Source organism: Hippoglossus hippoglossus, chromosome 12 (assembly GCF_009819705.1).
Source record: "Hippoglossus hippoglossus isolate fHipHip1 chromosome 12, fHipHip1.pri, whole genome shotgun sequence".
Taxonomy (NCBI): Eukaryota; Metazoa; Chordata; class Actinopteri; order Pleuronectiformes; family Pleuronectidae; genus Hippoglossus; species Hippoglossus hippoglossus.
Window position 1 is genome coordinate 8247237 of NC_047162.1, and position 25197 is coordinate 8272433.

At 42.5% G+C, this 25197-nt stretch overlaps 3 protein-coding genes across 4 annotated transcripts in view; 1 reads left to right on the forward strand and 2 right to left on the reverse strand.

Moving 5' to 3' along the window:
* Positions 1–4226, forward strand: part of aff1 (AF4/FMR2 family, member 1) — a 19895-nt gene extending 15669 nt beyond the window's left edge. For both annotated transcript variants that reach the window (XM_034602621.1, XM_034602622.1), the window contains 5 exons: positions 127–198; positions 920–1013; positions 1189–1232; positions 1341–1579; positions 2022–4226. In XM_034602621.1, the coding sequence (XP_034458512.1) occupies positions 127–198; positions 920–1013; positions 1189–1232; positions 1341–1579; positions 2022–2146 (574 nt within the window). In that variant the 3' untranslated portion in view covers positions 2147–4226. The remainder of the gene's footprint in view (positions 1–126; positions 199–919; positions 1014–1188; positions 1233–1340; positions 1580–2021) is intronic.
* Positions 2347–18831, reverse strand: LOC117771831 (macrophage mannose receptor 1). Its single transcript, XM_034602620.1, has 41 exons — positions 18715–18831; positions 18529–18630; positions 18290–18448; positions 18080–18162; positions 17700–17844; positions 17556–17600; positions 17276–17443; positions 16804–16923; positions 16402–16512; positions 16261–16293; positions 16031–16165; positions 15418–15564; positions 15198–15332; positions 14898–15055; positions 14177–14321; positions 14010–14064; positions 13822–13888; positions 13609–13742; positions 13467–13510; positions 13179–13352; positions 12431–12585; positions 12158–12271; positions 11910–12025; positions 11146–11300; positions 10857–11062; positions 10579–10756; positions 10246–10470; positions 9966–10135; positions 9812–9882; positions 8961–9061; positions 8762–8881; positions 8009–8146; positions 7772–7926; positions 7578–7677; positions 7222–7457; positions 6747–6930; positions 6367–6615; positions 6073–6255; positions 5853–5912; positions 5444–5589; positions 2347–5362 (listed from the first exon to the last, which is right to left on the reverse strand). The coding sequence occupies exons 2-41, from the start codon at positions 18566–18568 to the stop codon at positions 5318–5320; spliced, it is 5205 nt and encodes a 1734-aa protein (XP_034458511.1). The 5' UTR covers positions 18569–18630; positions 18715–18831; the 3' UTR covers positions 2347–5317.
* On the reverse strand, positions 18683–24014 carry LOC117772198 (C-type mannose receptor 2). Its single transcript, XM_034603173.1, has 10 exons — positions 23954–24014; positions 21782–21927; positions 21494–21606; positions 21281–21411; positions 20314–20537; positions 20096–20202; positions 19888–20006; positions 19653–19788; positions 18970–19052; positions 18683–18834 (listed from the first exon to the last, which is right to left on the reverse strand). Exons 1-10 carry the CDS (start codon positions 24012–24014, stop codon positions 18683–18685), a joined length of 1272 nt encoding a protein of 423 aa, XP_034459064.1.
* Between the last annotated feature and the right edge of the window lie 1183 nt (positions 24015–25197).

A 25197-nucleotide genomic window follows, 5' to 3' on the forward strand; every position in this document is an offset into this window, starting at 1 on the left:
CTCCTCCACCTTCTCGTGGACACATTCATTAAAATGCTCTTTTTAATTTCAGCTGAATTTGAAGCTCTAATATGAATGTTTTTGCTCCATAACTGATTTTGATTCGTGCATTTTTCCCTCTCACAGGTTTATCCTGAAACTTAAAAACACAGTGGACCCCTCTGCCCCGCCCTCAGAAAAGGACTTTTTAGTTTTATGGTAAGGGGATGCTGAATGTGCTGTTTCCCCTCAGACCAGCAATTCTAATGAGGTTCCCCTAACATCACAGGTTAAAGCTTTTACTCCCGTTTTTAGCTTTTATATTTGTTTTGGCTCTTGAGGGCCGTATACATTTACATTGACTAATTTCAGAGAGGGTTTGATTGAACTATAGTATGTGGTGCAGTTGAATTATATAACAGTACATTGAAACATTTCTGAAACATGATTTAAAAAAACAGTATGTGCTACTTACATCTGATAGTTAGTAGGTGCCAGTGTAGTGCTTATTTAGATGGACAGTGTAAAAAAAAAAATATATTCATCTTTTTCAATATTTATGACAATAACTGCTCTTCTCATTGATACATGATGAGTTTGGTACATTGGCTTTACAACATAAAATTTGCTTTATTTCCCTAATATCTGTGGATTTATCCTCACAGTAGAATATGTTTTCTCTTTGGACACTTCTGTGTGAAGTGTAGATATAGAAAATATTGTTGTTACTAATATACATGGTTTGGATTGTCACCATGACCTTTAAAGGACAAGCTGGATGGATGCATGCATGGATGGATGGATAAACAAATCATGATTATAACTTAATACGGGCTCCATGCAGCTAATAGACAGTGTCCTATACTATGTTTTCTGTTTACTGCAATGACTTATGTGAATCATTAATCATTATTGAATGACATTTCATTGTTTCTTGTAGTTTGAAGTGCCAGTCTCTCCTGCAGATGGCCATGTTTCGCCACAAATACAAAACTGCACTCAAGTATTCAAAGACACTGACTGATCACTTCACTGTGAGTATTAACACGTGACCACACTTCCTAAATGACAGGATTATTTAGAAAATACTTGGTTAACAGATGTCTTAATTATGTAGTTGTAATGAAGTAGAACAGTAGCAGTTATACACGTTGTCAATCCAGGAGTTACAGTTTGTATTTTGTTTAGCCATTTATATTTCTCTTTCAGAATTCAGCTCAGGCAACACATGATCCTCCTGTCTTCCCAGCAAAGTAAGTCGATTTTCCTTGTTGCATTCACCTCCATTAAGTAAAAAGTCGACAGCTGACGTCTTTTCTGTAATACTCCCCTCTGTGGTCGCACCTGTCTCCCTCTTTTAGTGCTGCAGACACCCCGTCCCCGATGCCTGACATGCCGTCTCCTGCCAGCACATCCACAAGCTCAGGTCCCGGCTCCAACCACAGTGGCAGCGGGTCGACAGCGGGCCCCGTCAGTGGCATGGTGGCGGTTCCCCAGGCTATAGAACAAGTAGCATTCACCTACGTCAAAATCACCTCGTTATTCGTAAGCGCTCATGACCTCTGGGAGCAGGCGGAGGTGCAGGCAAATAAAGGCAGCGGTAAGGATGGATGGAGAAGAGACGGTGTTACATGCCATGTGTTACTGGGGTGTGAATACATCTGTTCTTATTCGTAAAGATACATAATGTTGTCAGTCAGGATGTTTCACCCTGTTTTTTTTTATAGCGTCAAGTAATTAATTAAAACCAAATTTACCCAAAGACTGAGCACTTGAACAAACATCACCTTGATGAGAACTAATTCAAACAACAGAAACCATCTTTTAGAAAAATGTATTTAGACTTTTTATTTTGGTCCCCTGTACAATCCACTAACATGGGTGAGGCGGATTTACGACCTATGCTGCTGCCAGCCACCAGGGGGCAACATAACTGGGCTTTATTCTTTCAGAGAGGAGTTAAAAACACTGTTAGTCAGTGTTGTATTACTCCTCAGAGGAATGAGCTGCGGTTTCACTCATGTTTTGAATGTGTGTTGTAGGTTTGCTGACGGCGCTGGACACGGTTATGGGCCCGCTGAGTCTAACTTCAACTCTGAACACTATGGTCCGATATACACGACAGGGCATCTACTGGCTGAGGCTGGACAGCCAAAAGGTAAAGTGACCAACAGCCTGCTCCCCCTGCTGGACACCTGCAACCCCCCCCCCTGCCTCCACTTCACTTCAGTGTGCTTCACCGTGATCCCCACCTGAACTGTCCCTCAGGCGTCTTTTTCCTTTACTTCACAAGGACGTCTCTTTACAAACACATGGATGTCATCTCATGTTTGTTTTTAAGGCTGGTTTTGGAAGTTTTTTCCCAGCAAGGAATACACAACACTGACCATTGCACTCGTAATTTATTCTTTTCTCTCATGTTCACTTTTGGAGTCTCTTTATTTCTCTCTGTGATCTACACATTTCATGTCTCGGAAGGTTTGACGTTCCTCCTTGTTCCTCTGTCAGCTGATGTCATAGAAATGTCAGGGCTTCATTCAAGAGTGACCTTAACTAGATCTGGACTGAAATGATCAGATTAACTAAAAGTGCCATTTGGTGGTGGTGGTGGAAGCACTGTAACTGATCTGAAATATTCCTATCATCACATTTGACAACCTGAATAATACGAAAAACTATAGGCACTTAGATCATTGTTCATTGTTTTGATTCATCACTTCGCAGTTTCGGCAACAAATTTTGTTTTATTTCTCTTAAAAAGAGATTTAAGTTTCCCTGTTCCAGTCTGAAAGATTGTTTGATTTTGGTCACAGGGAGTCTGTAGTTTTTATAGTCAACATTTCTTTCTCCCACACATCTGGATCCTTGTGTATGAGACTCATGAGAAACCCAGTGTGCATGTCACTTTTCTTTAAGTCAAATTTCATGAAGTTGGTTGCAAAAGCACCAAAGTGTAACTTTAAATCAGCATTAAGTTTATTCATTTCAGCTCGTTCCTTGTTTGCGTCAAATTGTCAATATTTTCAATGCCGTCACATTTCTTGTGCAATAATAATAAGTGCATTAATAACCATGAACTAAAAAAAGTGCCATACTGGTGATGAGACATAAGATGAAATGCATTCACTGCATGTAGGTTGGATTATGTGCAGATTAATGAGACAAAGATCAATCTGGACACAGTCAAATCAAACAGAGCAGGGAAGCCTCCTTTTTAATTTAGGTCATTTGAGTAACCATTGTTGTTTTAGGTCTGACCTCTTTGCTCCTGAATGAAATGTGTTAACCTCGTGTCTCTCGTGCGTGTCGGAGCGACTGATGGTAGGAAACCTCTGAGACGTGAGAGACCGGCGACCCGTGTTGCAGATGCTCTTTCTGGCTGTTGCACTGTCGGTGGTAATGACTGAGGGTGACTTATTTGTCCATCCAAAGCTGACTTGATTTTATTCTCATCATCCTGTTACAGAATTTGCACTTGTGCCCTTTTTTTCAAAGTTAGACAAGCATAGAAGAAAAGTCTCCATCTTAAAGGACAGGTTCCTTTTTTGTGTGTTTTGTCCTAAAAACGATTTTCACATCTTTCCTCCTGTCCACACTGTCTGTGAAGAGATCCATTCTAAAGGGGAAGATAAACTCCAAACTTAATCCTAAACTATTATGAGGCTTGAGCAGCCGGAGTCCAACAAACCAGGGAGGGCATTTTGTAAAGTTAGACCTCATAGACCAGAAATAAAGATGGTCGTCTCCACTTTCTCCCATTTACAGGAATGAGAGGCTTCGCATAGAGTTCAACTTTGGTGAACTTTGACCTACGATATACACTTTGCATTCACGAATGTGTGACTGTGCCATAGGAAGGATTCTCTCCTCAGTCAGTATGAACAGAGGAGATTACAGCAACCAATAACTCACTTCAGTTTACACATGGGCATGTTGGTATTGTTTAAATATAGAATTCAAAAACTTTGAACCTGGCCTTTAAGCACAGATGTGTCTTACAACAACTCAACTTTCCAGAAGCCCAAAAAAATGGAATCATTTGACATCCCTGACTTTCCGTACGTACAGTTGTGGATTTAATGGTTTTAATTGGCTGCGTTTATCATGGACGACCACAATCATATAACTGATAAGAAACTACATTTGTGTTCCCTTGTTTGTTTTTGCACTAGTAGGCTGCTTCCCTACATGTTTCCTACACTAAAGTTGAGAAGAAAAAATGGCCAACTGTAGCTTATTTAAAAAAATATATATAAAAAAAAAAGAAACACTTTTGTGAGTATTTGTAATTAATTTCATTTGTACAGAAAAAACCCACGTTCCCCGAGACCGGCAGGACTGTGTTAGTCTTTACTCTCTGTTTGTTGTATCTTGATTCTAAGCAATAAAGTATGAGTTTCTTTAGCTCAAAGTTTGAATCAGTGGATGTCATGCTGTAGTTATCGTCGGGTCTCATTGATTCACTGGGGGGGTTTAAAAATAATCAGTATGAAATCAATTATTCGAGAAAGGAAACATTGGTTTAGCTTAGCGCATTCAAATATCGCATTTCTTGAAATTAGCCTCCTGAGGTTGGGAGATTTAGTTGCCTGTTGACTCAGTTCATGTGCGTCCATGTAATTATTGGCTAAAAAGGGCTGAACAAGGACCACAAAGTGTTCCTAGATTTATTTTTCCTCATATTCACGATTATTTTTACCATATGCCACGGAAGGAGGGATTATGTTTACATACATATGATGACATATTGTCTTGATCTTTACACTGCACAAGAAGTGAAAACGCAAAACCCTGGCATTCGACATTCATGACTAGTGCAATCTGTTTTTTTGTTTTTTTTTATGTTCCTGGGTCTTGTCTTTCCAACCTGTGTCTTTGTTTTCATCACCGGGTGTCGGTGCTTCATTTCTGAATTTCTCTGAAAACAAGTTTACACTTCTTGTCCAAATAATCATTTACTGGAAAAAATGATCACGTAGGTTTTTGAAGGATGCTTTTTTTCCTTTTTTGTGAAATATGTAAAGAATTTGTGTTGCAGTGTACACAGATGAATTAAACACTGGAAATGAACTCATTGTTTACTTTTCTTTTACTCAAAGAACACAAGAATGACACAATTTCATATTTGGTGGTGAAAGACGTCAAACTAAGAGAATTACATGTACGGAAATTTCTGAATGAGTCTGGACATGTGTTGCAATAATTCCTGTAAACATTCAAAAGTTTTCTAGTTTAATTAAGATACCTGTATATACAATAGCATTTAATCTTATGAAACTACATTATTACTGATTTGTTTAAAAAAATTCAATTCACTGTACAAAACTTGGTTGGTGGTTTATGTGTCGGACTCTCCTGGGAAGTTGGGGTTGTTGAAAGCAGGCTGCAAAAAACAAGAATGACAAATTTGAGCATATCATTCTCAACACTTGAACCAATCCTTCCTGGCTGATCAATAACTCACCACATCAATGACGGTGGCTCTTCGTGTTGGCAGGCTCATGACGCTTAGCTTGTAGCCGCGCACCCTGAAGAGGTAGAACAGCCCTCCAGCTATCAAGATGAGCAACACCAAGGCTGCGATGACGGCACCAGCTATCACGCCTCCGTCTGTACAGAGACACAGATATCAGATACCAGACAAGTTACATGATCACCAAAGTCGTACGATTTATCCTCAAGGGACCATGATTGTCAGGTAACATTTTAGGGCAATGTATCCCAAGAGAGACATTTTAGTCTGGATCAGAGAAGCAAGCAACGGAGCAACATTGCGATCCATCAGCTTGGTTAAAACTCGAGTAATCAAAGCAGGCCAAAAGAAAAACGCACACATGATAAGGAAGTTGGATTCAGCACTTTTTCACACTTACTGTTGACACCTGGACCATCGGTGGGGAAAATAGGATTCCCGCCATCATCTGTTGTGTAGTCTGAAAGAGGGTGTTACAAGAAGCTGTTAGTTTGTCATCAAATCCCTTTTCTTTAACATTTTCTGTTTCCTTTCCTCAGAGCTTTGAAAACAGAAATAAACCCATAACCTTTTATATTTCATTAGAATATATAGATGCACGTTTTCCTTTTCATCCTTACACTGGCGGTGGCGACACGCAAACCCTCTCTTCTGCAGGCAGTTGTTGTCGTTCCAGCGCCCGTCGCCATACATCTCCACGCAGTTCTCCTCGGCCACGTCCCCGGGGTGAAAGGCCATGTTGGGTTCACTGGGAGCCCAGTTCAGGAAGCCCAGAGATGTCTTGTCTGTCCAGCCCCAGCCGACTGAAAAAAACAAACACGCAAAGGTTCAGGCATGTCATTTGTCATTTATCATCCAGTTATCGTCCATGTCGGAAAGACGTAGACGTATCGTCGTTCCACGGCTGCACTCACAGTTGCGGTCCCTGGTGAGTCCGATCCAGATGTTGTGATGTTTGGTGTAGTTGAGGTTCCTGATGAACTCCACCTCCGCTCGGCTGTGGATGGACGCCAGCTCTGCCTTGACTTCCTGGCAGTAGTGTCGGGAGTCCGGCCAGGAGAAGCCCTTCTGCTGGTTGTACACAAAGTAACAGTAGCGGCCATAGGGGATCCAGAACGGCAGACACTTCCCATCACCAGGGGCGGGAGTTGGTGGCGGGGTCTCTGATGAAGTCACGTTTATGAAACAGTTTTTATTAACAGTTCAAGCTTTAGACTGTGAATAAAGCTTTGGATCACTGTTACAGAACCAGCTGGGACAGAGAGGGAGGAAGAAGCGAAGGTGTGAGGTGTACCTGAGGAGATCTTGCAGATGTAGGGTTTGGCCTGGTCACACTTGGTGTCGTTCCAGGTCCCGTGGAACAGGCGTGACGCGTGCATACTCACGCAGCCCTCGTCCTTTATGTTGCTGGGCTCTCCTGGTCCCCACTGAGTGAAGAACACGGGCCAGCCGTCTGTCCACGAATACGAGCTCTCATCCTGCATCACAAGACAATGGGAGCTTTATTTCCCCCTGTGAAGTCGTTTCATAGTGAAACTTGATGGTATAACTTTGTGTATAACTAAGATAAGATAAATGCATTACTTTAACTTGTAATTTGTATATTGTTTTATGACGGTTGTTTGTTTAGAACTGAGATTAGTTGAGTTTTTTAATAAATACAAATTGGAGGATATTTTTTAGCATTGACTGACATTTTCATTGTTTTCAGGGGCTATAATTAGTTTTTAGTCTGTAGGTACTTCAGTCTGACTACTGTGTATTTCCACCTGGCGCCTGAGTCCGATCCAGGCGTCGGCTCTGCCCTGCAGCACCACTCCTGCGACGAAGGCCTGGTCGTAGCTCATGTCGATGCTCGCCAGGTTCCCTCCCTGTTGCTCGCAGGCTTTCTGGGCCGCGTCCCAGGTCGCAGGCTCCTCCACCAGCTTGTAGCAGTTCTGATACCAGGAGACGTAGCCACCCGGGCAGGGGCTCTGGGTTGGGGGTGGAGGCGCGATGCTGCTGGCTGACGTGGAGCGAGATGGACAAATAGCTTTAGTTCGGGCCTGAACAGGGATGATTCAGCTGCATCAGTGAGTTCATGTTATTTTAGGTGGATGAATGACGACTGGGGTTGTTTACTGACATTTCTTCCTGTAGCAGATGAAGCTGTGATCCTTGTGACAGGCGTCGTCGTTCCACTTGCCCGTCACCAGGGGGCCGTGACTCATTGCCACACAGTGTTCCTGTTCAGAGAGTTAAAAGCTGAATGTAATCTAATTTGAACCTGCTTTGCTCCACTTATCATAGAAATAAACCATGTTATTAAAGTATCCTCACCGTTCCTCCTGCATTGTTGGGCTCCTTGTCATTCCAGTTGGTGTAGAGCACTGGGCTGACCCCGTCGCTCCAGGCGTACTGGTTCTCTGCCAAGAGATCGGACAGGCCGATCCACGTGGGGAGCTCCAGGTCCCTCAGGTAGCTGGACACAAAGTCTGCAGGAGACGATTAAACTATTCAAACACTCTGAGCTGGACTCATTCATTCCTTCAGACAGTAGTTCTCTGCTGTGCTCACCATTCTCATACTGGTCATCAATAACCGCCAGCTCTCCGCCTTGTTCTTTGCACCAGCTCCGAGCGGAGGACCAGTTGGCTTTAAGGTCGTTTTTCTTCCCTTTGAACATGAAGCACTTGTCCTTGAAACGCATCCAACCTGCGGAGAGGGAGGGAGGAAAGTAGATGGGCAACATATTTAAAGGTACTTCCAGCTAACAACACTTACATCTTGACTCCTGTACACACACGTTGTGTATGTGAGATAAATAACAGGTAGAGAAATGATTTACATCTGCTCATCACTGCGAGGTGGGCAATAAAGAGAAAAGCTTCATTTACAGTCTACATAATTTTATTTACAAAAAATAGACATAAAAAATCCAACATCATCCCGAAGTGTTCCTGATTATTGATTTGAATGATTGATTATTAGATTTTGTCTTAGTAGCAGCTGGGAACTGTAGCTTTTAGCAAACACTAATCAAACAGGAGTAAATTGTGTGTTTATTGGGATCTGTTTTCTCCAGCGGATTTAATACGTGACACAGCGACGCTCTATGGCTCAGAGGGATAAACTGCATCAGGCCTTGGTGAATCATACAATACTTGTTAGTAAGTGGATTCATTCAGCTTTGGTCTTTTCATGGTATTTACTGACGATAAGAATAGAATATATCAAGTATGCAGATCTATACATATAACCTGTGTGTTTTATTTATGAAATATATCATTTTATGTGTTTTATGTGTTCTATTTAAGATGTGTATGTTACCTTCAGGGCAGTGGCCCTCCCAGGACTGTGTGGGTGGAGGAGGGGTGTGGTCGTCTCCGGGGAGCTTCTTGCAGACGTAACCTGCTGCGGCCCGACCACAGTTGGCATCGTTCCATCCACCTCGACAAACCAGAGCTCAGTGTAAATATCGGGCGGGGGGGCGGGGCACGATTTTCGGATTATTTAGAAATTTCAGTACCTTGATGTCTGTTCATATGAACACACTGCTCCTCCCCGTTGGCGTTGTTGGGCTCACCCGAGGCCCAGTGAGTGTACGTCACAGGGGAGTGGTCCATCCAGCTGTGAGGATAAAACACACACATCTTGGTATTGATCTTTTGTATCAACAACACAAAAATATACATAGTTTCTGGAGCAGATCTTGCTTTGTGGCATATAATCATACAGTTTGAATTAAAAACCCTCCCTAGAAGAAATGAATGATAATAACAAAGGACTCTCTGGACTTTAACGTGAGACAGTTCATCCAAATATCTGAATATAGATTTTAGAGTGTGAGTCTAAATTACTATTTTCATTATTCACTGTCGAGCAGCTACAGAATGTCTCTAACGTCACACCTTCACCACAGTCCACACGTTCAAATCTGAGCTGTATGATGCAGCAAACAACTAGAATTGCCCTCAGTAGAGCACAAACTGCTGCTAAGGCCCGAGAATCCATTCAAATTAACACAAGCCTTATAGCTAAGGCCACATCATAGTAGCAAATAGAGCTAGAAACCTGTAACAACCACAATCCTCTAACTGGGAAAACACAGAGAGGCTGAAAAAACCTTTCCCCTCAAAGAAAAACTTCCCATCCCACGATGTCAAAGTAAAAGGGAAAGAATTCCTGGAGCCGCACCAACGTTTAATGGGTTCTTCCCTGACCCACACCACATCCTTCCACTAAGTTCTGTGGTAATCCTGCTCACTAACAGACAAAGAACTGCAGATGAAAATAAAACCTCCTTGACGGAGCTAAAAATGTGGATTTTATCATTCCCTTTAATTTGACCCAAACTGAATTCCGACCACTTGTACATACAGGTACTGTCCGTTCGCGATGCCGATCATCCTCATTCCGATCCAGGCTGCAGTGACTCGCCCTGTCCCCACCTGGAAAACAAACATGCAACATATTCAACATGTTCTACTGTGCTTTTGCTCTGTAGAAGTTGTAAAATAAACAAAATGGATACCATGGTGTTGACGTAGGCCTGTTCATCTTTGCTGTGGATGGAGACGAGTGAGGCTTTCTCAGCGTAGCAGCGCATGATGGCCGTGTGGAAGTCCACCACGTCTGTGTCGTTGTAGTAATAACAGATGTCGTTGTTCTTCCTCCAGCCAACGTTGGTTCCGCAGTCAGGAGCTGAGGGTTGGGGCATGAGAACACAAGAGAAATAAAGTGTATTAGAATTATATTATAAAATAGATCTGGCCTTAGAATAACAGAAACAAGACTTTGAGGGAAGAGTTCACCTGGGAGTGGAGGGGGGGGCACAGGGGGCAGGATGGGGGTCCTTCCCTTAGTGATCGTGCATATCCAGTCCTGGTGGGCGTCACAGTTGAGGTCGTTCCACCAGGAGAACGTCCCATTGGTGCTGCTCACCATCTCCACACAGTCCTCGCGGTCCTCGTGGTTGTTGGGTTCCCCGGGGCCCCAGTTGGTGTGGGACAGGGGTGAGCCGTCACTCCAAGAATGACCTAGAAACACCCGAATAATCAGCAGGGTTTTTTTTACGTGTTTTCATTATTTGGATCCCAATAAGCTTCCACCGGGGGTTCATTCTATACAACACACGTCCTACCCACCTCCCTCTGTGGGGTTGTGCTTGAGGCCGATCCACTTGCTGCTGCCCTTGCTGTACAGAGACAGGAACTCCTCCTCCTCCTGGTTGTGGATGCTGACCAGATCAGCTCCTCTGGACACGCAGTCCTCGTGTGCGGCTCCCCAGCTCTTCTTCAGGGACCAGTCCACATTGTGGAAGAGCTGTAAGCCAATAAATCCGTTATTATAAACTAATCTCTGACCTCGTGGGCGCTGAAGAGATTTGTGTTTTTGTAGGTGTTTCATTTTCTGCTTTATTTACCCTGTAACAGTTCCTGAAGTGAGGCAGGGCCGTCCAGCCCTCAGAACAGCCCTGCGCTGGAGGAGGAGTCGGGGGTTGGGTGGGTGGGGTGATGTCCGGCCTGGGTCTCTCACAGATGAAGGCGAACTTCTCAGAGCACTGCTTGTCATCCCAGAAACCACCAATCTGGCCTGTTGTCATAGCGACACAGGTCCCATCCCCGCTATCTACAGATGGGGGAAAAAAAGGGAAATCAGGGTTTTTCCGCTGTGTTCACCTTGTCCTGTTCTGGTTGGTGCTTGCTGTGTACCTGGCTGGTTTCTGTCCCAGTGAGTGAAGGAGAGAGGGGAGCCGTTGTCCCAGATGTAGTCCACCCCTCCAGATGTGCCTCCGCGAGCACGCAGGCCCAGCCACCACATCCCTGTCTTTCCCGACAACGCCACGGTAAAATGCGCCTGCTCATAACTACAAGGGAAGAGGAAATTTGTCAGTGTGATACACAAATAACACAAAAAAAACACAAATAGAAAATATATAATACAATTACAGCCGTGTGGTTGTATGCCAACGCCAACCTGTGCAGTTTCTGTTCACATATATTATTTGTCCAGGCTCATGAGGTTGCCATGACCTTTGACCTCCAAATTCTAGTCAGGTCCTCCTTGAGTCCTGGTGAATGTTTGTTCCAGATGTAATGAAGTTCCCTTTAGGTTTGAACGTAGGCCACAAAAATCTGAACCGAACAAATATGAAGAAATTCTCTCAAGGTGCTCCTGAGATATAACGTTCACAAGAATGGGACGAGCGGACAAACTGTCGCCGGCTTGAAGGCATTATGCTTTCAGGATGTCCGGCTTAAAGATCTTCACAAAAAACTTAATTAGATAAAGAATAAATATTGTAAAAAGGAATTGAAGAGTTAATAAAGGACAAGAGGTGCAGGGGAATGAATGCCCCCCCCCCCCCTAAATAGAGGAAACAGGGAAAAGCAACAGTCTTTCAAGACAAAAGTTGCAGAATACTGGTGGTGTGAAAGACATCTCTCCTGTTTGAATATGTGCTTTTCAGACTTACATGTCTCCGATGTGCAGCAGGAAGCCGTCCTGCTCTGTGCAGAAGACCTTAGCATCAGACCAGCTCTGGGGGGTCTCCTCCATCCAGTAGCAGGAGTAGCCGTAAGCATCCCACCCCTGAAATACGTATTACAGTCATGAGCTTATTACAGCCCCCCCCAACCCGTACACACAACACGCACCACAGCACTGAATAAGTATTGTGTAAATCAGTTTATGTTTAAAAGGCAAATATAAAACATGTGGTACCTGAGGACATCCGTATTGGGTGGGTTTCACAGAGGGCAGTGGGTAATGGTCTTTGGGGGTTTTGCATATGTACGTGTTGAGCTCTGAACAGGAGGCGTCGCTCCATCGTCCAGTCTGGAACAGAGAGAAAATAAAGGACTTGACGTTCACTGCAAAGAATGAATAATGTGGCTGAATTCTATCTGTAGTGTAACTCTCTCTCTCTCTCTCTCTCTCTCTCTCTCTCTCTCTCTCTCTCTCTCTCTCTCGCTCTCTCGCTCTCTCTCGCCTCACCTGGTGTAACATCTCAACACAGTATTCGCTGAAGCCGTCGTGGTTGTTGGGTTCCCCTGGAGCCCAGTAGGTGAAGGTGACCATGTGCATGTCAGACCAGGTGAACATGCCCGTGAAGAACAGGTCGTTCAGACCGGTCCACACATCATCGGTAGCTATGAAGGAAGAAATGGTAAATTAACTGTTGTTATAAAGCACTTTTCTCATCTTATCTACAAAGCGCTTTACGTTACAGTCACATGACCGTCAGGGGCAATTTGAGGTTCAGTGTGTTGACAAAGACACTTGAGCATGCGGACTGGAGAAGAAGGGGATCGAAGACCTAACCCTTTTGTTACAGCCATATTTTTTGTAAAGACAGACATGCCTTTTGTGGAAATAGATTTTTTTATTTGTTGATTTAAACTGCTATATTTATTCATTTTAATTATTGTTTGGCCTGGCGTTGGTTGGGACTATATGGTAAACACCCCGAGGTTCAGGTTCAGGATCAGGTTTAGTTAGGCTGTGCTTTCATGGCAATTTCAACAACTCTCGCCTTAAACCTGTAATTATATATTTTTTCTTTTGATACTTTCAGATATTTTGGAACCATTTTTGTTGATGCCTCCAACTCTTCCTTGTTTCATAATTAATTCAAGTTGAAACAGGCCTTGAAACCTTCACTTCTACCTCCTTTCAACAGTCTCACATTCTATAACATCATCTTCACATTAAACCAGCTTTCTTCTGGGGTTTTTCTCCGTACCCATGTACAAGTAACTCTCCAGCCAGGTCTGCTCAGTCATGGAGAGGATGGAGACGAGTTCAGCTCCCAGACTCCTGCAGGTGTCGCGGGCATCGTGCCACGTCTTTCTGTCTTCGAAAGGTTTGTAGCAGAAGTCTCCGAACTCATACCAGTCAGGCCCAGAGCACCTCAGCTCTGAAGAGGACAGAAGAGAAGGGAAAATATACTTCCAAAAGAAACGTAGATAAATAGGTCCTGTTTAGAGGAAATACAACAATTCAAAGGTTTTATAAATGCATGGAAACTCACCCCCATCTGCAAATATGTACGATACAGCATAGTCTCCATCGAATCTGGAGAAAGTAAACTCATTAATGAAACCTCACTGGTCTGTTGCAATAAATGACAAGAAAATGAATTAAGGATTAAAGCTTAAGTTTGAGCCACGTACTGTCTGGAGGTGATGCCGTTCCTGGTGGAGCCGGGGTACAGGCCCTGTCCTGCAGCTTTCAACACAGTGCAGTCTCCACCAATTTCGTTTAGTATCACTCCGGCGTGGATCGCTGCTGCACAGGTGTTTGAGTCCTGTTGCATAGAATTATGTGTTGGATTTAAACAAGTGAGGACTGTGCGGCACAGATTAAACGGTCAGAAAGTCACCTACCCCACGATACACAGAAGTGCCATAGACTCTGTAATTTGCCTTGGCACAGCCTGCCGGACAGTGGACACTGACAGAGACATGAGATTTTATAATCAATAGAAATATCACTTAAATATCAGTATAACACAAACAGATTCGAAATGTCACATCAGTACATGTGTATAAATATTATTTCAGGTTTCACTTACGTCATTCGATCATTGGCAAGGTTGAAGTTGGGCTTGTTGGCGCATGCAATCGCATCTGTTGGACCACAACAGATGTCTTTCAGTGTTAATATGTGACAGCACAGGACAGTATCACGTATCGTTTTCACAATTTTGCTTGTAACAACAAGTGTAGTTTTTTTTCTCACAGTCTGGGGTGCATCCCAGGACATCAAATCGAAGGCCCGCCTGCCCGCTAAAGTCCAGCGGGAGGATACGGACGTACTGAGCTGCCAAAGGTGAACCCAGTAGCTGAGTGTCGGGGGTGTTTCTGTCTGTTGAACCTGGGAGAAACTAGAAACCGAGGAAATCAGGAATCACCTCCTGTTTTCCTCCTTCACTGTTTGGCCGTTAAAGCAACACTATGTAACTTTTACTGAGCAACAGCGCCCTCTGCAGCCACATATGGTGAATTATTCTAGTGGGCTCTGTGTCAGAGTGATCAAGTGGTTTTCAATCCTATCGACATGTTGAGCGAGCCGTGACTGTGACGGTGGATAAAAGCCACGATCCCCAGCTTCCTGGCTGAGTTAATGCAGATTTTTAATCACTTCTGAGCGGGTTTAACTGATCTGCAGTTCAGCATCACTCTTGAATTTTGCTTTGGCTTGATTCTGACTATTTATTAGTCAGTTCTTCCCTTCTCACATGAGATCGTACCCACTCAACAAAGTTACATGAAGCTAAAAAAGTTCAGGGTGAGGAGTGGGAATGAAAGTGGCACCATTCTCTCTATTCCAAGTCAGTGAAGCATCAGACTCATTTTGAAGCTGTTATCTTAAGATAAAAAAAGCTGTTGGTGTTGCTTGAAAAAGGACGGACCTCAGCCCCTGGCAATACTCAAGACGGCGTTACTCTCTGTTTACTCACTCGCCCGTCGCCTGTGTAATCAGTCCAGGTTGCTCCGTCCATACTGTGCTGGATCTTGAATTTAGTGAGCCAGTGGTCATTCTGAGGACAACCCTGGATCACTATCCCTGTCACCTTTCTGGTCTGGCCCAGGTCCACCTGGATCCAGCTGGAAGTTGCTGGAGACATTAGAGTTAGTGTTAGATTGACGTGATGACACCAGTTGGTCACATTTTATGACTTAAGCTGAACTTCGACAGAAATAAAGAAGGTATTTGGTGCCAAAAAGCAAAACAGTACTTTATATGTGCTGGTACGTACGGTTTCCTGAAGGCATCCAGCAGGAGTTCCCATTCAAACGGGCTTTGTTGGGAGTGAAAGCCCCAATGGAGGAGGAAGCAGAGAGCTGGGAGTCTGTGATGTTTCCATCCTCGACACCCAGGCCGTGGAGACACGCTGAGGGCAGCCAGATCACAACACATTAGAGGATCTGACCGATGAAGGACATCTCTATAGGACAAGAACACGAAGAGGAGTCTACCTTTTTGTTCACAGCTGTAGACGATCTCCATATATTTGGAAACGGCAGGGCAGGGGTCCTCCTCCGTGTGGGCGTACACGAAGCAGAAGGGTCGGTTGTCACACGCCTTCCTTACCATCGGGAGGACACCTTCCACTGTGCAGCTTTCTGCACGGACAGACGGGATCATTTGGTGAAGCAAACAACAACAGAGGTGATTTATTATGATTTACATGAGTTACCAGTCAAAAGGCAATGACACACACTGACAGCTGGCATTTTAATTATCTCTTTAAACCACTTTTGTGATGTTAGCAACTAATGACCAATAGTTCTGTTGTTCGACTGCTCACCCTTGTTCTTCAGACTCTTCACACGCCCCCTTTTCCCACAACAGATCCAATTCAAAGTCCTTCTATTTTCCATTCAAAGTCAAAATCCCACCATGACCAGGCCCCCTTCTTCCTCACTGACATGTTCCACCACCACACTCCCTCCTCTGAGGCCAACCTCCTCTCACCTCCACTCAGCACTGAGCACCAGAGCCTTTTCTGCCCCCTCCCTCTGGAACTCTCTCTCTGCTCTTTAATCCTATGTAAAGTTCCTTTGGCCGTTGCTAAAAGTGCTACAGCACCTGTTGATCCACCCAGATGTGGACAGATGTCATCACTCTTCCGTCCGTAGAAGGCAGACTGGATGTCGATGACACTTTCATGTGGACAGTGGAGGACGGCGGAGGAGTCCTGGCACACCAGCGCTGTCATGAAACCTGTAGCAGGAAGAAGTTACAAAATCAAGTGAACTGCGAACCGAATATAACTGATCGTAACACATATAATAGTAATAACAGTGAGGTATCATTACCATCGTGGGGTGGAGGAGGCTCGGGCAGGTTTCCTGACAGGAGAAACATCAGTATGGTTTTAACAACATTTATCAATACTCTGTTTATTGTCTTAGTTTTCGATTTGCACCAGCAGCAACATTTCGAGCCACATATCTTACCTCTCCGCTTGCAGATGTATCCTCTGTTACTCTCACAGTTGTCATCATTCCAGTAGCCATTGTTAATAATTATAGAAAGGCAGTCTTCCCCATAGTAGTCGTCTGGGTTGCCTGTGAAGGAAGACGAAGGAAGAGAATCTAGTGTTGGTCTTCCTCACACCCCTCTCTCCAACTCCAACTCTTTTCAATCCCCCTTTCTCGTCTAAAAACTGAGAATAAACCATGCATCCTGATGATATTTATGAGTGTGTGTAATTTGATCCACATAAATATCTGGATTTGGTTAAGTTGAATGTGGTTTAATAAGGGGGCTGTGGTGGAGGTATGTGCTCTACTGACCTTCTAGTGTCTGAATGAACTATCACAGATATTACGTGAGACATATTTGGGTTTTATATGAACCTGCGTTCCAGCGAATGTATCTGAAAGGAGAGCCGTCACTCCACTCCCAGCCGCCCTCAGTGATGGAGTCATGGCCGCCCATCCACAGTGAGATCCCTGTGGGACTCGTCTGGATCACCCCTGGGAGGAAACAACCGAAATATGAATTAAATGCAATCACTCAATCAATCAACTATCTATCTATCTATCTATCTATCTATCTATCTATCTATCTATCTATCTATCTATCTATCTATCTATCTATCTATCTATGTTATCTGTGATTTGATTTCCTGAAGAAACGATGACATTATAATAGGCTGTCATATTGAATGTTCTGTATTTCGACCCTCACCCACCTGATAAATATAATTACACATAACTGGACAGACACAATAAGTGTAAATATGTAATATGAACTATGTCAATATATTAAAACAGGCTGTATTCAGAAAATAATAATAATTGGAATAGAGAAGTGAGGAAGCCGTACCCTGTATGAAGGCTTGCTCATAGGGGTCAGTGATACTGATGAGGTCTCCTCCCTGGTTGACGCAGTCGGCTCGAGCCTCGGCCCACTTCCTCATCGACAGGTAGTTGAACAGGTAGCAGTAGTCGTTAAAAGGGTCGGACATCCAGGAACCACACTTATCATTCCATCCTGCAACAAATAAAGCAGACAGCTTTCAACGCACACATCCAGATTAACACACACATTTGATCTGACTCTGATAAAGGCTGATGTGTTATGATCAGTGTAGTATAAAGGTAACCTGGTCCAGATGTTGGGGGCTGGGGAGGAGGTCCTTGTCCCTTGGCTATGACGAGACAAGACAAAGATTAACTCCAAACTAGGATATGGATGCAACAAGAGGCTTATGGATAAAGCATTACGGGAGAAAATTAGAGTATCAGACCTTTTTTGCAGATATATTCCTTGGTGGCAGAGCAAATATCATCATTTAGTTTCCCAGCTTCAGCGTGAGTCATGCCTCTGAGGTGCACACAGTCCTCGCTATCCTCCCCGTTATCGGGCTGGTTGGCTCCCCAAAGAAGGAAGTCCTGAGATCCAGAGAAAAAAACAAAAAAAATGCTTTATCACAAGCAGCATCAGTCTTTGCGAGGCCTTTTTGCACACAGACAATTGGAGGAAAGAACAGGATCTCCCCAGGAATCCAAAGATTTTTCAAATAGTTGTGACCATGGGGATGTTTAGACACTTTTGCGTTGTGTTACAAAATGAATTAGGGATTCATTTTTCAAAACAGAAAATATTACTTCTGTCTTCATCACTCACTGTAGGAGTTCCATCGGTGTACACAAACTGGTTTTCAACACTGATGTCATTCAAACCCACCCAGGCCTCCGCTGGCATGTGAGCTGCAACAGGAGAAAAGAACAAGAACAGCCAGTTCATTTAAAGGAACAATATTTAGCTTCTTCAGTTTTTCTCTCCTCTATACGGTCTGTGGATGAATGGACCATATTCTCTCTTTGTCGATCTCACCCGTCAGGAAGCTCAGTTCTTCCTGTGAGTGGAAGCTGGCCAGGTGACCCTGCTCTCTGCTACAGTGGGCCTCAGCGTCGTGCCAGTTCTTCACCCTCTCAGTCTCGAAATGATAGCAGAAGTCCCCGTACAGCAAGTGTCCAGGATCACAGTGGGAATCTGAAGCAATCATATTAAAAGGTTATTGACAAACCTTTAACTAGACAGTATTTTAAAAATTGTTAGTTCGTCCGACTGACCAGGAGTTGAAGTTGGTTTCGGATTCTGTCCGCCGGTCATCTCACAGATGTAACCCAGGCTCTTGAAGCAGTTTGTCGTTTCCCATTTGCCGTCATAGTTTCCTGGAAGAGAACTTGGACTCAGCTGATGTCGACGTCAGAAGACGCGTCGGTGTCAGTTTAGAGCTGGAAGAGTCTGTGTCCTACCTGTGAAGATCTGTCCACAGTCCCAGACACCTGCAGTGTTTCTGGGCCAGCCGGGACCATAGTTAGAAAAAGTAACTGCGGATTTATCCACCCATCTGAAATCTCCATCCTGGTCTTTATCTGGTAACATCAAAAACCAAAGGGGGAAAAGACATTGAAGGGGCGTGTTCACACATCACATTTACTGCGAAGATAACAATGCATCTTTTTTTATTGTTTCATGGTGAGCATTAAAACATTTAGTGTGCAGAGAACCTGATAAACCGATCCAGATGTCAGGGATGTCCACTTGGTGGAAGTCTGGAAGTTTCCCGTTTATGTAGAACTGTTCTTCTTGACTGCACACGAGGAACAGGACAAACATTTAACAGCAACTCACTGTGTGATTCAGAGATTACAACCATGAAGATTGTGTCTTAAAGTAAAACTGAAGAGTGTATACATTTCAGTACAATGATACATAGACACTTTTGCTTTAAATACACCTTCATTGGGGGATCTCACCATGGCCTTGTCTAACTTTTTCCTTTGCGTTTGGTCTCATCCACACGCCAACAGGGATGTAAGTAAAAGAGCATTTTCAAATCTCTACAACTGGTTGAGGAGATAAGTTCACATTGTTCTTCTCTGGTATTTGATGAATCAATTCCTTTATTGCCCCCTACTGGCCTGGCATGCTTGGTTTGTGCGTTTGCAGTCAGTTTTGTGTTCCCATCTGGATGGAGATATTTTGTAAAACAAGGATTGTGTAGATGTAGATTTTTATTTATTTTTTATTCTTTATGTCCATTCAAAAAAAAAAATTGTTAGTAACTAGTTTGTAAACTTTGAGGAAAATTTAGGGGCTAAAGATCCACACAGTTCCGTGAGGATCAGTTGGAGACCAAAGTAGAGCGAAGTAGAATATTAGAATTGTTTTCCATTGTGTTCTTCCCTACCTGTCTATAATCAGCAGGTGAGCCCCCATATCCGAGCACTTGGTGAGGGCGTCGTGCCAGGTGGTCAAGAGGTTGATGTTACTGACCAGCCAATAACAAGAGCCGGCGAAGCTCGACCAGCCATCGGGGCAGATGGCTGGAGGAGGAACAACAGGAAAAAGGTTATTTTACTTTTTATCGTACAACTGGAACTCGACAAGTCTTATCTGTGTAGCTGTAAAACAAGCCAGCTTACTGTTCAGGGGTCGTTTACACATGTACGGACGCTCGTATCTGCACACATGCGACCGCCACTTCCCAAAGTCATCCGACGCATCTTTGATTATTGCAGCACACGAGCCCGACTGTGTGTCACTGTCAGAGAACAGACCTGTTTAAAGCATGACTGCACAAATGGATGGATGAACGGAAACGACAGGTGTATGTTATATGTCACATCTTACACTGTAGGTTCACCGTCAGCCCAGTTTGTGTACGGCAGTGCATTAGCGTCAGTCCAGGTGAACTGGCTGTTCCCCACTTCAACTTGACAGGAAATCTTGTTGCATTTCTGAAGAGACAAAGCTAATCTTCACACTGATGCATTTTCATTTTCAATGCAACGATACAGAAGAAATGAGGGAGAAGAGAGAAGTGAGGTTCTTCTCTGGTTTCCTCTCACCAGTGTGGAAAACCCAATCCAGAGGTCAAACCGTGACGGGTCCAGTGTCCCTGTGACGTACTGCTCTTCTGCTGCAGAGGTGATGGACAGCAGGTCCCCTCCGTCCTGCACGCAGTCGTGTCTGGCTGCCGACCAGCTCTTCCTCGTGTCGGCCTTTAGCTTGTAGCAGTTGGAACCGTACGGCCTCCACCCGTTGGCCAGGTCACACTGTGGCCCAGGATTGGCTGCGGAGGGAGAACCAAAATATAGTGTGATTAATCCTGTCAGCATTTCCTTTGGCGGGTTCAGTCAAAATCTAATTCAGCTTTTAAAAAGTGGTTTCATGTTTAAATGATGGAACATTTCAGACCTGCAACATAAGGTGAAGTTCAAAAAACAATCAATTTGTCCTGATGGTTCCAAACAGGAAGTGTTTCAATCTATTACTGGCTTATCTTTTTTGTTTTGTGATTTCATAATAATGCAGAAAACCTAAACACAAGATATATTTGGGAGAGTTTAAATGTACCCTATGGTATACTTTAATCAATCAATTATAAAAAATGAAGGTTATTATATTTGCCACAAGCTCAAATTAGGTTCAAAAAGTGTTTTTTGTTTAGTGTAGTAAAGTTAAAGTTCTTAGTTTACCGTCAGCCTGCATGAGATTCAAGTTTGTACACGTGTAGAAGAGATTTGTATTTGAATAACGTACATACATGAGTACAAAGTGTTTTGTTTTTACTAAAACTTTAGACTATGAATTTAATCTGTGAACAAATGATATCAGCAGTGAGAGTGCACAACGACAAAGAGGGGAAAACAAGTGCTTGGTCTAGTTAGTTTTTGAAATTTTATTGAAGAATTGCAACATATATCATTAAATGGCATTTTTATTGCATGAGCTGGAGAAATAATAAACTTAAATAGATTAAAAGTGTAAAAAATACAAGTCTAAATCACGATGGAAACTAGTGGGCGGACTTACGGTTGAGGTGCTTGCAGATGTATTTCCTCGCCACACTGCAGTCTTCATCGTTCCATTGTCCAAAGCCGGATCCGACCACTTGACCACAGTCCTCATCGTTCCAGTTGTCAGGCTGGCCATCCCTCCAGTATCTGAAACAGCAGAGAGGAAACCAAACATTAAAAAGCATCTATGAGTTTCATGTGATATGAGAGTGTTAAGAGTGTTACTTACGATAGATACTCAATGAAAGGACTCCCATCGCTCCACTCCCAGACGCCCTCTGAGACTCGGTCATTCAGGCCAAACCAGTAGATGTCTGTGCTGATTTGTGTTCTCACCCACAGCTAGAGAAAACACACACGACAATCCATCAACCCAGTGTGTGAAATAACAACATGTGGGGTGTGTGTGTGTGTGTGTGTGTGTGTGTGTGTGTGTGTGTGTGTGTGTGTGTGTGTGTGTGTGTGTGTGTGTGTGTGTGTGTGTGTGTGTGTGTGTGTGTGTGTGTGTGTGTCTCACCCTCTCATGAATGTCCTGAATGCTCATCAAGTTGCTGTTCTGCTCCAGACAAAATGCATTGGCGTCCAACCAGGACTTTGTGTCACTTGAGAAGAAATAACATTTGCTCTCATACTCCCTCCAGCCTGGCTGACACTGACCACGGGCTGAAAATACAACAATTTTTTTTATTACAAAAGAATTTAAAGTACAAAAGATCACAGCAACACAGCAGAGTAATAATGTAAAGCAGCACATGTTAAAATATATATGAGTAAAGTCGGATATTAGATGACAAATGTGAATTATGTTAAGACTGAAGAAGAAACGATTTATGTGTTTTATAAATGTCAACAGCAGCTTTCTGAGTAGAAGATTATTTTGCCAAACAAACCAAACAAATTGCCTTCGTTGTGATGTCTTAAGTTTATATTTCTGTCCATGTGTTTGTTTGCTAATCAATGTTGAATAAAATATTTAAAAATAAATTTTGATGTTAATCCAGGGGGGGTGGGGACAATAAAGGCAAACAAAAAACGATTCAAAAATACCACCCTCCTCACTGGCACGTTAATAAAGCCAAGTCTAAAGTTGTGTGTTATGTAGGTCACATCTATAGTGTCTGTTAATATAATAATAATATTCGTGCTTTTAAAAAAAACACTAGTAGTAATTGCAGACATGGGGTATTTTAATCAAAGAAAATCTGTTGTTTGAGAAGAGAACAACTTTCAGCCAGGAAGAACAGCAGGATGAAAGTAATCTGATTACTTCCAGTGGCTGATCAGTAAAAGAGGAAGAAGCTGCTGATGTGTTATTTTTCAAGCTGGTGAATGATTTGAACGCACGTCAATCATAAATGTCCCATGACAGATCCACAGTCCAGCCGTGTCAGTCAGACCTCAGCACCGCACACAAATATTTGGGTAATGTTTGACTTTAACATATAGAGTCACATGTTTAGCACAAGAGAAGCTGCTCTGGTCGCCTTCGTCTCCACCTGCAACGATGAAGACCAGGATGTCTGATACAAAATAAAGTTTGATTTGTTTGTGTTTAAACTATTTTACAATCTAATGACAGTTAAAATATTTCTGTACAATCATACAGTAAACTCTCTTTTTTTATGACATTTGACAACAACTAGAAAAAGCACAATAAACCAGTGCCTTGAGATATTTTCTTCAAATTTAAAGATGTGATGTGATCACTGACATTTTAGAAATATCTTTCGAGATCTTTGGGAATAAAAATTTGTCATCTCTATTTTCTGAGGAATATAAAATTATTTCTTTTCTTTCAAATTTCACTGTTGGAAATATACGGAAGCGTAGTGAATTCACTTGAAAAAAAAAAAAAAGAATACTCTGTTTTTCTGAGATAAACCCCCCCCCCCCCCCCCCCCCCCCCTGATAGAATGTGTATTTTGTTTTATTCTTTTTATTCTTTTCAATTTTAATACTTTTATCAAGTACATTATCCTGGTGAAAAATAAACATCAAATGTCTTGTTTTTAAATTGTTTTGTTATTTAAAAATTGTGCAAACACAAACATCATATAGCTTCGGGACTGTACAAACATTATTTGTTTTGATCGACTTGATTTATTAGTCAAATCAAGATTGTTGAATATTTTTTGAACCGAATCTTAGTTTTATAAATTGTTAACAGATCAAATAAACAACTTCCACTTGCTGTGAAGGTGCAGCCACATACAGAGGACACACATTAATAACCTTTGGGCAGGACTTTCTTTTACAGAGTAAAAAAAAAAAAAAGGCTCTAATTTTCTGAGATAATTATCTCAGAAAAACAGAGCTTTTTTTTTTTTTTTAAGTGAATGCAATACGCTTCCGTAGAAATGACTGGTTTTTCTAGTTTTTTTTATTTCTATCCATCTTTTAATAATTACCTTTATGTCAAAATGAACTTTTCCTGTGATAAACACAATCCCCTTTACATCACATGTCTGTAGGTAAAGTTTCTTTACTTGATTTAACACAAAACACAAGTTCTTCAGTTCATGTGCTCTCCAGCTACGCCATATAAAAGCACATGATGGATTCAATCGGAATTCCAAGTGGTTATATTTGGTTGATTGTCTCTTTAGGTTGTGAATCCCAACACCATGACTGTGGTTGATGTTACCGCACAGGACCAGCTCGGCAGAAACTTAAAAACAAAGAGACTCACCACAAGCAAAAAGAGCAGCGAAGCTGAGCAGCTGCAGAAGTCGTCTTTGTCCTCCGTCCATTTGCACTGGTTCTATATTCACCTCTCAAGGTGTGTTTCTACACATCCTAATAGAGTTAATGTGTTTTTTCTCCAAACTGCCCCTGAGCCAGTCATCAGACCTCTGAGCATCTTCTCTTTGGTTTGTCTCTTTTCAGCATCTGACCAGGGTCCAAAGACTGAGAGCAGTAAAACACAGATGACAAACATTTTGACCTCTTGACTCATATCCTACAACCTGCTGCCGTTTGTCACCAAATAAAAAACATCAGTGACTGAAAACAAAGTTGTTATTTTGATTCCACCGTATGAAAAATTGAGGATAAAACATTTGACAGTTAGCTTACCAATAATTATAATAATAATAACTTAATGTTCATATTTTAAGAACAATATGGCTAATTTGACCCTTTTTCATTGAAATTAGTGATTATTTTCTTCCACGTTACTCATGGCTGAATACATTTCAAAGCACTTTAAATTTGCATGTGTCTTAAGAGTATAAATAAAACTTCTATATAAATAAAATGTCATTTCTTATGTTAACTAAATCACAACTGTTGAAAATGAGTTGTGTGGTAAAGGCCAGAGAAGTGATAAGACACATGACATGATGAAAATACAATGGTATGTAAACCGTGTGGAGCTGTAAATCCCATCTGATACAGTGAAACCACAAAGTCCAGACGTTTATAACAACCACATGTCAACTGTCAATAAAGTTTATACTATGGAGCCTCTGCCTTAAACTGTTACTTTTTAACTCAGTTTAATAGGACGTTAGAAAACAACTATCATAAACTTGAAATCAAATTCTCATTTATTCAATTTTTTTATATTGGTTGTGTTGCTCAGCCGACATATCACTTTGACTTGAGCTTTTAAAATGTCTAATGGTGGAAAAGGTAGAATATTACGAATTGTCACAAGGAGAAAGAAAGGACGCCTCAAGGTGATGGACGAACAACTCACACACACTGTGTTTTAAGGGTGAATTTTCAGAGAGATAACCACCGAGGAGGAGTGGATTAATTTAAGATAGTAGATTATTTTACCTTCTTTATCTTTGCATTTTTTTCTCTCGTGACATTTGGTGCAGATCTGTATAATGCTCCAGATTTTGTGAATCAAAATAAGTATTTCTCGAGGGATGGTCTTTAGCCAGTTACTGTATTCTGACCTGTGCATGGCCTGTGTGTTTGACC